Source organism: Malaclemys terrapin, chromosome 2 (genome assembly GCF_027887155.1).
Source record: "Malaclemys terrapin pileata isolate rMalTer1 chromosome 2, rMalTer1.hap1, whole genome shotgun sequence".
Taxonomy (NCBI): domain Eukaryota; kingdom Metazoa; phylum Chordata; order Testudines; family Emydidae; genus Malaclemys; species Malaclemys terrapin.
In genome coordinates, this window is record NC_071506.1 from 48014493 (window position 1) to 48027149 (window position 12657).

At 46.5% G+C, this 12657-nt stretch overlaps 1 protein-coding gene across 3 annotated transcripts in view; it reads right to left on the minus strand.

Annotated features, from left to right (window-relative positions):
* Nucleotides 1-12657, minus strand: part of WWP1 (WW domain containing E3 ubiquitin protein ligase 1) — a 145801-nt gene that overhangs the window by 26539 nt on the left and 106605 nt on the right. For all 3 annotated transcript variants that reach the window (XM_054017546.1, XM_054017547.1, XM_054017544.1), the window contains exons 18-20: nucleotides 11775-11908; nucleotides 11536-11676; nucleotides 3383-3503 (exon numbers count right to left, since the gene is read on the minus strand). In XM_054017546.1, the coding sequence (XP_053873521.1) occupies nucleotides 3383-3503; nucleotides 11536-11676; nucleotides 11775-11908 (396 nt within the window). The remainder of the gene's footprint in view (nucleotides 1-3382; nucleotides 3504-11535; nucleotides 11677-11774; nucleotides 11909-12657) is intronic.

Below are 12657 nucleotides of genomic sequence, written 5' to 3' on the forward strand. Positions count from 1 at the left end.
ACAGTATTCTTGCCAGCAAGTTAAAAAAGTATGGACTGGCTGAATGGACAATAAAGGTGGATAGAAAGCTGGCTAGATCGTCAGGCTCAATGGGTAGTGAACAATGGCTCCATGTCTAGATGGCAGCCAGCATCAAGCAGAGTGCCCCAGGGGTCTGTTCTGGGGCCGGTTTTGTTCAACATCTTCATTAAGGATCTGAATGATGGGATGGATTTTACCCTCAGCAAGTTCTCAGATGATGCTAAGCTGGGGGGGAGAGGTAGATATGCTGGAGGATAGGGATAGGGTCCAGAGGGACCTAGACAAATTGGAGGATTGGGCCAAAATAAATCTGATGAGGTTCAACAAGGATAAGTGCAGAGTCCTTAATTTAGGACGGAAGAATCCCATGCACAGCTACAGGCTGGGGACCGACTGGCTAAGCGGCAGCTCTGCAGAAGAGGACCTGGTGATTACAGTGGACGAGAAGTTGGATATGAATCAACAGTGTGCCCTTGTTGCCAAGAAGGAAAACAGCATATTTGGCTGCATTAGTAGAAGCATTGCCAGCAGATGGAGGGAAGTGATTATTCCCCACTATTCGGCACTGGTGAGGCCACATCTGGAATACTGCGTCCACTACAGAAAGGATGTGGACAAATTGCATCCCCATGAGCCAGGTCACAACAACTCCACTCACACAGAGGAACTGGCTCTTTGACCAGAGAATGGAGACAAAGAAGCCCTTTTAAGAATCTTGTTAACATATCACTGGAAAAAAATGATCTTCCATGAATGGGGGGATGAAATGCTGAAAATCGCCACTAGGAGCACACTCATTGAGCTAAATGCAAGGCTTGATGACCGAATATGCAGCAAGTACTCCAAGATGTCCTGGATAGAGATCAGCATCAGCTTAACTCTGCAGGCAAATTCATTTTGCAAAATAGGTGATTCTGGTAAAGGGCTTTCTACTTTTTAATAATACCTGTTGAATGGCCACTGATAACACACTTTCTCCTCATTCAACCACAAAGCAGCCACCCAGTGAGATGCAGGGAACTGAATGCAAGATGCAACCATGATTCTACATGATGTCTGGATGGCGAGGAAGGGATACGGGAGGCTGAACTGACAGCGTGGGAAGGTCAGAGAACCAACACTGCCTCAGCCATGCCTGGTGAATGAGGATAAGCTTTGTCCCAATTCACTTTTAGCTTGAGGATGACTTTTGGAATTATCAGTATTGGAGGAAAAGGGTACAGAAGAACAGACTGCCAGCCGAGATGAAAGGTGTTGGTCAGGGAGTCTGGACTGAGAAGGACAGCATTTCCTATTGTCTCTTGTAGCAAACAGGTCGATCCTCAGAATGCCCCAACCTGCAAAGATGACCCGCAAGACACTCATCTTCGGGGACCACTCGTGATTCAGGGAAAAATTCCTGCGAGATGATTTTGGGCCCCGGGCAAGTGATCAGCCATCAGGGTGATACTCTCCTCAAGGCAGAACTACCACAACCTGATCGCTCTTGGCAGAGCATCCTGAAGTGAGTTACCCCTGGCCTGTTCACATAATATATCAGAGTGATATTGTTGGTAAGTACGTGAACCACTGAGTCTCTGGTGTGGTTCAGAAAGGCCCAGCAAGCCTCATAGATGGCCTGAAGCTCTAGTACGTTAATATGCAGTGAGGCCTCCTGCTCCAACCATAGACCCTGAACTTTCAGCAACCCCAGATGTGCTCCCCAGCCCATCAGGGAGTGGTCAGTGACCAAAAGGCAGCACCATGTACTGAAAATGGCACTCCGCCACAATGAATTGGAGGAATGTTTTGTGGCTCAACAAAATCGCCACATGAAAACAGGCATTCTGAAGGTCCAAGGCAGCAAAACAGTCAGTCATTCTGAGACAATGTGGGGAGGACAGTTGACAGGGTGACCATTCAGAACCTCACGTACCTGATAAGTTTGTTGAGACTGTGAAGGTCAAGAATGGGTCTTAGCCCTCCTTTGGATTTGGGAACCAGAAAGTACTGGAATAGAAATCCTGATGCCAGTGTTCTGGAGGAACTTCCTCCACCAAAGCCAGCAGAGAGTGGACCTGCTCAAGAAGTATCTCATGAGAGGGGTCCCTGAACAGGGATGGAGAGGGAGGGTGGGAATGAGGAGTGGAGAGGAACTGGATAGCATAGCATGATCTAATAATGCGTAAGACACAGCTGTTGGTTGTGATTGAGCCCCATAAAAGCCAACCTGTCCCTGAACAGAAGTGGGGTAAAGGGAGTGATGACTGGACCACTGCTCTGAAAAAAGGAGTCAAAATGGGCACTTAGGAGATACTGTGGGAAGGCGTGTTGACTGGCCAAACCCTGACCCAAATGCCTTCTACTCTGGGACCTATGCACCTTTCTGGGTTCCCACTGACTTGTGGGAGGAAAAGGGTGTCCAAGGATGCATTGTGGACAGTATTGCTGCTGCTATTGACCACCATGTGGTGCCTTTGCACTGCCAGTATATACTCTCCCAAGGGACGTAAGGCAGCCTAGAATCCTTGAAGGAATGCACAGTCTTGGCTGCATTGTCCGAAAATAGCATCCAGCTATTCAAATGGTAAATCCTCAATAGCATGGTGCACATTAGGAGCAATGCCTGAATTCTGCCATCAGGATACCTTCTTCATGGTCACCATAGAGGCCATAAAACTCTGACCGAAGCATCCACGATGTCTTGTGCAGATTGCAACAGTGTCTTGGCCACCAAGCTGCCCTCTATGATGGATGTCCGAAATTCCTCTCTGCTGGTGTCAGGTAGTTGGTCGGTAAACTTAAAACACCATCATCCAATTTACAAGATTGTATTTGGACAATGCCTGCTGATTTGTAATCTGCATTTTCAGGAAGGAGAAGATGTAGATCTTCCTAACCACTAAATCCATCATTTTAGAGTCCTTGCCCTTAGGTGTGGACTTAAATTTGCTCTGCTGGGCTCTATCATTCACCATGATTACAATCACAGAATTTGGGACCAGATGGAAGTAAAAGCCTTCAAATCCCTGCACCAGGACAAAACCGAGTTTCCGCCACTTGCTTCGCAGTATGCAGTACTGAAGCCAAAATGATACAAGGAACCTTTGAAGGCTCTAGGAGCGCATCATAGGAAGGGACACTCTCCAAGGAGCTGATAGCTGATAAATCCAACAATTTATGGGTATTCTCCTTCAGAAACTCTGTCTGAATGCCCAGGGAAATGCTGCAACAGGTCCTTATATTTATATTTTAACAGTACATTATAGGTATCTGATTCATGATGATCTTTTCATTAATAAATCCATATACCATATAGTCAATTCTTCCTTAGAATATCAAAATGTTAACAATAAAGACATAAAACAATATAAATCCTCACCTCCAACTCCTTTTCATCAAAATACTGTAGCCACTGAAGGGGAACAACTTCATTAAAACCATCAAGGAAAGCTTTGGTTTGTTCTCTTACTCCCCGAGAAAAACGCCATTCTGCCATTAGGCTGAGGGGGAAAAAAGAAATTTTAGAGAAAAGAATTAATGTGGTGGGAAGGTTACCCCTTTTATACATATTAGGGTCTGATTCTACTCTCTCTGACACTGGTGAAACTCCACAAACTACAATGGAGTTACTACTGATTTAAACCAGTAAAATAGGGCAAAAATCAGGTCCACAATGTTATAAACACTAACTTCAGAGCAGTATTTTGATCCTGAGTTCCTTTCCCTATCCAAAGTTATACTCTATATTACTGCTAGTCTGCAATCTGAACTATCAATGTTTCAAGTGCTGTGCTGCCACCCTTCAGGATGGAAACTCTTAATAGAAAAGGACACTATCCATCTGTTTAGAAACAACATTTGAGCTACTTCAAAATTACTATAATCTGGGTGTGCAGATGGTCTCCATTAATTATAAAAAAATATATATATGAAAAATATAAATATTATAGGCAGATCTGATAATTACCCAGAATTTCAGTCTGCCCAACACTTCCCATTATAAGATCCTGTTTTCAGTTGTTTTTAACTGAGCCCTGGTCTACACTACGAGTTTAGGTCGACTTTAGCAGAGTTAAATCGAATTAAGCCTGGACACGTCCACACGACGAAGCCCTTTCTTTCGACTTAAAGGGCCCTTTAAACCGGTTTCTTTACTCCACCTCCGACGAGGGGATTAGCGCTAAAATCGGCCTTTGCGGGTCAGATTTGGGGTAGTGTGGACGGAATTCGACGTTATTGGCCTCCGGGAGCTATCCCACAGTGCTTCATTGTGACTGCTCTGGACAGCACTCTCAACTCAGATGCACTGACCAGGTAGACAGGAAAAGCCCCACGAACTTTTGAATTTAATTTCCTGTTTGCCCAGTGTGGAGAGCACAGGTGACCATGCAGAGCTCATCAGCACAGGTAACCATGATGGAGTCCCAGGATCGCAAAAGAGCTCCAGCCTGGACAGAACGGGAGGTATGGGATCTGCTCCCCATATGGGGAGACGAATCAGTGCTAGCTGAACTCCGTAGCAGTAAACGAAATAGCAAAATATTAGAAAAGGTCTCAAAGGCCATGAAGGACAGAGGCCAAAACAGGGACGCACAGCAGTGCTGCGTGAAAATTAAGGAGCTAAGGCAAGCCTACCACAAAACCAGAGAGGCAAACTATAGGTCTGGGGCAGAACCGCAAACATGCCGCTTCTACGCGGAGCTGCATGCCAGTCTAGGGGGTGCAGCCGCCACTACCCCAACCATGTGCTTTGACTCCGTCAATGGAGAAATACGCAACAGGGAAGCAGGTTCGGGTTACGCGGAAGATGATGATGATGACGATGATGACAATGAAGCTAGCTCACAGCAAGGAAGCGGAGAAACTGGTTTCCCCAACAGCCAGGATATGTTTATCACCCTGGACCTGGAACCAGTAACCCCCGAACTCACCCAAGGCATGCTCCCAGACCCTGAAGGCACACAAGGGACTTCTGGTGAGTGTACCTTTGTAAATATTACACATGGTTTAAAAGCAAGTGTTAATGATTAATGATTAATTTGCCCTGGCAATCGCGGCCAGTACAGCTACTGGAAAAGTCTGTTAACGTTTATGGGGATGGAGCGGAAATCCTCCAGGGACATCTCCAGAAAGCTCTCCTTCAAGTACTCCCAAAGCCTTTGCAAAAGGTTTCTGGGGAGAGCTGCCTTATCCCGTCCGCCATGGTAGGACACTTTACCACGCCAGGCCAGTAGCACGTAGTCTGGAATCATTGCATAACAAAGCATGGCAGCGTATGGTCCCAGTGTTTGCTGGCATGCAGACAACATCCATTCCTTATCTCGCTTTGTTATCCTCAAAAGAGTGATATCATTCATGGTCACCTGGTTGAAATGGGGTGATTTTATTAAGGGGGCATTCAGAGGTGCCCGTTCCTGCTCGGCTAAACAGAAATGTTCCCCGCTGTTAGCCACGCGGTGGGGGGGGGAGGGGTGAATGGCTCATACCAGAGAATTGGGGGGGAAGGGGGGGTAGTTGGGTTTGTGCTGCATGTTAACCTGGAAACCCCAGCCCCTCCTTTTACATTGCAAACCCATTTTAAATGGCCAACCCAATGGGTCCTTGGTATGGGAAATGAGGGCCCTACTGTTTGAAACCATTCCCACATGTTATGAGGGTTAAAAAAGCCAAAACACTGTGGCTTACCATGGCTGCCTGCAAGCCGAATTCTGTTCCTGGCACTGCGTGAGTGATCTCTCACAGCAAACCGGCAGGCCCTCAGTGTAAGAGGAAAAATGCGACCTTGTAACGAAAGCACATGTGCTGTGTAATGTGAACAGCAAAATTTAACGTGAAAAAGTGTACCCATTGTTCTCTAAAATGTCTTATTTAACCACCTCTCCCTTCTCCTCCACCAGCTGCAAATGTTTCTCCTTCACAGAGGCTAGCAAAGATTAGAAGGAGAAAACGGCGGACTCGGAATGATATGTTCACGGAGCTCCAGATGTCCTCCCACGCTGAAAGAGCACAGCAGAATGCGTGGAGGCAGTCAATGTCAGACTACAGAAAAGCACAATATGAACGAGAGGAGAGGTGGTGGGCTGAATCGCAGGATGAACAGAGCAAGTGGCAGGCTGAAGATGATAGGTGGCGTCAGCTTGCAGACAGAAGGCAAGAGTCGATGCTCCGGCTGTTGGAGCATCAAACTGATATGCTCCAGCGTATGGTTGAGCTGCAGGAAAGGCAGCAGGAGCAGAGACCACCGCTACAGCCCCTGTGTAACCAACAGCCCTCCTCCCCAAGTCCCATTGCCTCCTCACCCAGACGCCCAAGAACACAGTGGGGGGGCCTCCGGCCACCCAGTCACTCCACCCCAGATGATTGCCCGAGCATCGGAAGGCTGGCCTTCAATAAGTGTTAAAGTTTTAAACTGCAGTGTTTCCTTTTCTTTCCCTCCTCCCCCACCCCTTTCGGGCTACCTTGGCAATTATCCCCCAAGTTGTGTGATGAATTAATAAAGAATGCATGAATGTGAAGTAACAATGACTTTATTGCCTCTGCAAGCGGTGCTCGAAGGGGGGAGGGGAGGATGGGCTGGTTGGTTTACAGGGAAGTAGAGTGAACTGGGTGTGGGGGGGCGGAGGATTCATCAAGGAGAAACAAACAGAAGTTTCACACCGTAGCCTGGCCAGTCACAAAACTCGTTTTCAAAGCTTCTCTGATGCACACCGCGCCCTGCTGTGCTCTTCTAACCTGGTGTCTGGCCGCGCGTAATCAGCGGCCAGGCGATTTGCCTCAACCTCCCACCCCACAATAAATGTCTCCCCCTTACTCTCACAGATATTGTGGAGCGCACAGGAAGCAGCAATAACAATGGGAATATTCTTTTTGCTGAGGTTTGAGCGAGTCAGTAAGCTGCGCCAGCGCGCTTTTAAACGTCCAAATGCACATTCCACCACCATTTGGCACTTGCTCGGCCTATAGTTGAACAGGTCCTGACTACTGTCCAGGCTGCCTGTGTATGGCTTCATGAGCCATGGCATTAAGGGGTAGGCTGGGTCCCCAAGGATCACGATAGGCATTTCAACATCCCCAACGGTTAGTTTCTGGTCCGGGAAGAAAGTCCCTTCCTCCAGCTTTCGAAACAGACCAGAGTGCCTGAAGACGTGAGCATCATGTACCTTTCCCGGCCATCCCACGTTGATGTTGGTGAAACGTCCCTTGTGATCCACCAGGGCTTGCAGCAGCATTGAAAAGTACCCCTTGCGGTTTATGTACTTGGTGGCTTGGTGCTCCGGTGCCAAGATAGGGATATGGGTTCCGTCTATCGCCCCACCACAGTTTGGGAATCCCATTTCAGCAAAGCCATCCATTATGGCCTGCACATTTCCCAGAGTCACTACCCTTGATATCAGCAGGTCTTTGATTGCCCTGGCAACTTGGATCACAGCAGCCCCCACAGTAGATTTGCCCACTCCAAATTGATTCCCGACTGACCGGTAGCTGTCTGGCGTTGCAAGCTTCCACAGGGCTATCGCCACTCGCTTCTCAACTGTGAGGGCTGCTCTCATCCTGGTATTTTGGTGCTTCAGGGCAGGGGAAAGCAAGTCACAAAGTTCCATGAAAGTGCCCTTACGCATGCGAAAGTTTCGCAGCCACTGGGAATCGTCCCACACCTGCACCATGCGGTCCCACCAGTCTGTGCTTGTTTCCCGGGCCCAGAATCGGCGTTCCATGGCATGAACCTGCCCCAGTAACACCATGATTTGAACATTGATAGGGCCCGTACCTTGTGTGAGGGCTGCGTCCATGTCAATTTCCTCACAACTCTCGTCGCTGCGCTGCAATCACCTCATCGGCTGGTCCTGGTTTTCCTTTGTATGTCCTGGCTCTGCATATACTCCAGGACAATGCGTGTGGTGTTCATAGTGCTCATAATTGCTGCGGTGATCTGAGCGGGCTCCATGATCCCAGTGCTATGGCGTCTGGTCTGAAAAAAGGCGCAAAACTGACGGAGGGAGGGAGGGGCGACTGACGACATGGCGTACAGGTACAGGGAATTAAAATCAACAAAGGTGGCTGTGCATCAGGGAGAAACACAAACAACTGTCACACAGAATGGCCCCCCCAAAGATTGAACTCAAAACCCTGGGTTTAGCAGGCCTTTGATTTCACGGCGGGAGGGGAAAGCAAATGAATACATCTATTTTTTACATCTTAAGCTGGCAGTAGACGGTGCAGCATGACTGATAGCCCTCAGCATCTTCTGGGTGCTTGGCAGAAGATACTGTACTACGACTGCTAGCCATCATCGTCAAGACGGTTCAATCAGACTGCCGGCAGGACTGAGTCTCCAGGAGCCTCGGATTGAACTGGAATACGACGACGACAGATAACAGTCTTAGTACACCATCTACTGCCAAAAGGCAAGGGGCTGCTGCTGTGTAGCAATGCAGCCCCACGTCTGCCAGCACCCAGATAGCCGATGAAGGCTACCAGTCATACTGCACCATCTACTGCCAAAAGGCAATTAGCTGCTGCTGTGTAGCAATGCAGTACCACGTCTGCCGGCACCCAGATGACATATGGTGATGGTGAGCTGAGCTGAGCGGGCTCCATACTTGCCGTGGTATGTTGTCTGCACAGGTAACCCAGGTAAAAAGGCGCAAATCGATTGTCTACCGTTGCTCTGATGGAGGGGGAGGGGCCTGACAGCATGTACCCAGAACCCCCCGCGACACTGTTTTGCATCATCAGGCATTGGGATCTCAACCCAGAATTCAAATGGGCGGCGGAGACTGTGGGAACTGTGGGATAGCTACCCACAGTGCAACGCTCCGGAAGTCGACGCTAGCCTCGGTACTGTGGACGCGGTCCGCTGGCTTCATGCACTTAGAGCATTTTATGTGGGGACACACACAATTGACTGTATAAAACCGATATCTATAAAACCGGCTTCTATAAATTTGACCTAATTTCGTAGTGTAGACATACCCTTAGTCAAACTGCAGACATCTTCCATTCAGGATGTCTGCCTCATGCTGTTTTATTTTTGTGGAGGGGAGGAGAAGCTGAAAAAAGTCTATCTTTTCCAAATGCAATGATTAGGGGGGAATCCATTATTTAGCCAATGTTAATTAAAAAACATACAACCATTTAATTGAGAAACTTCAAGCTTTGGAGCAGGGATTTTATATCTAGCAGGAGCGGGGGGAGGAGAATCACTCTGGCTTCGGAGGTGGCTTTTGTTATCCCCATGAAAATTTGCTAAATTAAGCCAAGTTAAGAACCTCTAAAAATCTCATTTCACACATGCTCAGAGACTTGTTAGTTTGATAGAAAAAAAAATCTCTGAAGATTGTCTGCCTGAGCGTGCTCCAGAACTTTTAAGCTCCAATGTGCTGGTTGGACTACGCATGTGTCATCCCCACAAAGCAACTTAGCGTGCTCCAGCCCAGGACTGCAGAACTGAGCAGGGTTTTCCCTGCAACTGCTCCTCCCAGCTGCTGGGGGTTGCTGTTGAGTTGAGCACAGAAACTGAGCAGGTGACACTGTGCTGTGCTCTTAGTACTCCCTGTGCTGGCATCCAGGTAATGAGAGGGAGAATGAAGCAACAGCTACACTGGAACGCACAATTTGGGGAGTAGGGGGTTGTATAGATGGATGGACAAGGAGAGAAGGAGCTGCAGGACATGGGTGGCACAGCATCGGAGGAAGGAGAACATGAGACTGTGGGGGGAGCAGATGGGGCAAATAGGTGTAGAGGAGGAGAGGGATGTTAGTTAAAGTAGGGGAGGTTTAATAGAAGCAGGGGGAAGAGGGCTTCATAGAATCATAGAATACCAGGGTTGGAAGGGACCTCGGGAAGGTCATCTAGTCCAACCCCCTGCTCAAAGCAGGACCAATCCCCAGACAGATTTTTGTCCCAGATCCCTAAATGGCCCCCTCAAGGATTGAACTCACAACCCTGGGTTTAGCAGGCCAATGCTCAAACCACTGAGCTATCCTTCCCCCCACCCACTTAGATAGGATCAGAGGGAGAGAAGGGCAGAAGTTTGGGTGGGCAGCTAAGAACAGAGAGACAGAGACAGGAAAGGGTTACAGGGGCAGAAGGGCCTATAACTAAGGCTCTGTGTTTGTCACAGAGATCGTGGAAGTCACAGATTCTGTGACTTTCTGTGACTTCTGCAGAGGCCAGTGTGGCTGAACCCAGGGCCACCCAAGCAGCTGGCTTCCAGGCCAGCTGCTCAGGTGGTCCTAGGGACAGTCACACTGCCTGTTGCTGGAGTGGCTCTACAGCAAGCCGCACACACACACTTGAATTTTAAACCCTAAAGTGTTTTTAAACTATTTTAATGTAACTTGTATACAGTTCATATTATATACCCAGGCACTCTATAGTCTACTCAGGTCATGAGTCACTAGGAAATTAAAAAACAAAACAAAAAAAATTATGCTATTTGGTAAGATATAGAAAGTTATCACGTGTGAACTCTCCATTCAGTAAAGCTCTCCAAGACTGTATACGAAAGAAAGGGGAGAAAGCAAACAGGTTGACTTCTGCTTCTTAAATACGTAGTGAAAAACAGTCATACATTTGCCAAATAAACATTGACTAAAGCAACAAAATTAAAAAAATATTTGGCATTCTTTTAAACTCCTATACAGTAACTCCTTGCTTAACGTTGTAGTTATGTTCCTGAAAAATGCGACTTTAAGCAAAACTATGTTAAACAAATTCAATTTCCCCATAAAAATTAATGTAAATGGGGGGGTTAGGTTCCAGGGAAAAGTTTTTCCACCAGACAAAAGACTATATTATAAATTTTAAACAAACAATTTAATACTGTACACAGCAATGATGATTGTGAAGCTTGGTTGAGGTGGTAAAGTCAGAGGATGGGATAGTTCCCAGGGAATGCCTTACTGCTACATGATGACCTAGCACTCGGCTGAGCCCTCAAGCGTTAACACATTGTTGTTAATGTAGCCTCATACTCTACAAGGCAGCACAAATGGAGGGAGGGGAGACAGCATGGGAGACAGAGAGACACACTGTGTGTGTGTGAGTGAGAGAGAGATGCGCATTGCCCATTTAAGTACGCTGACCCCACTCTAAGTACATTGCCTTTTTAAGTAGATCAGCAAGTTGAGACAGCAGCTGCTACCAGCAAGCTTCCTCCGTCCTAAGCCCTATCATGTGTCCCCCTTGCTCTATGGAGATGGGAAGAGGGGGGCTAATGTCAGGGTGTCCCCCTCCCCCCTGCTCCTGTCCCCCATTTACCTCACCCCAGCACAGAAAGCAGGAGGCTCCGGGGAGCAGCTCCAAGGCAGAGGGCAGGAGCAGCACATGGCAGTGGGGGGAGGGACAGCTGAACTGCTGGCAATTGATAGCCTGCTGGGAGGCTGCCACACAGGGAACTTAGGGAAGTGGGGAGCTCATAGGGGGGCTGCCAGTCCACCCTGGTTCCAAGCCGCCACCAGCTAGCAATGTAACAACGAAACAACATTAACCAGGACAACTTTAAGTGAGGAGTTACTATAATTGCCTACCCAATGTATTCTTCTTTGTTGTCCTCAGTTACCAAGATATTTGAGCCTCCTGATTTCAGTTCATGAGAAGTAACTTTTCCCAAAAGTTCCATGTCAACACAAAAGTACATTTCTAAATTACACTCTTCAATGTTGTTGTCCCTGTGGAAAGAAACAAGCAAAAGAAAAATCAAACAAATATAAACATTTAACTATTTTTTTGAACTATAACATCTGAAAAAAAAAAAAAATCTACAAACCTTATCCAAATTAGGGAATTATAAAATTCAGTATCAATAGATTCCAAATCTTTAATAGTAAGTTTCTTACTTAGCATGCGCTTGTAGAATGGCAGAGAAAAACCCGTGTCAATAAATTTGCCATGAAACAATGCCTGTAGAGGGGAGGAAGAAAAAAGTTTAAATGACAATTGCTTCAACTCATTTTTGCATGGCTCAAGTAATCTTTCAGAAAAGAAGTTACGTAAATAGCAGATGGAAAAAAAATTGCCCACCAAGAGTAACACTTAGATGTCTCAAAAAAGACCCATAAAATGGCAAGTATAAAGAAACGAATATAAATTTTTTGATAGATATTTGGTTTGGCAATGAATCTTTATAATTACATAAGTTGTAAATTCTTAGGTATATTATTTTCCTATGTAACAGTAAGCCTGACAGAAAACATCTAACATTTCTTCATAAGCTGTATTGGCATATGTGCTTAAAACCAATTGTCACTTGATGCTCCTAAGGTACTACTGCTCTATCTAGAAAAAATATATATATTAATATCACAGTACGTAAACAAGATTTTTAAAACTGAATCACTGAAATGCTCCTGGAAGAGATTCCTCATGGGTCAATTAAATAGACTTTGGAAATGTGACTCTTTGATTGAAATCTTTTTACTGTCATCCCTATTTTCTGAGTGTGTGTACGCACATATGCGTCTGCATGCACACAGCATCTGCTCTGGTTATTAATTCTATTTGTTCTTTACATAGCAGTAACGATGTGCTAAGCACTTTACAAACATAAAAGAACACAATCTCTCTTCTGTGAAACCCTCAGTTTTGCTCAGTTCTGATCCACTACATTTTACTCACTTAGATGATTCATTTTAAATTGTGTTGCTCATATT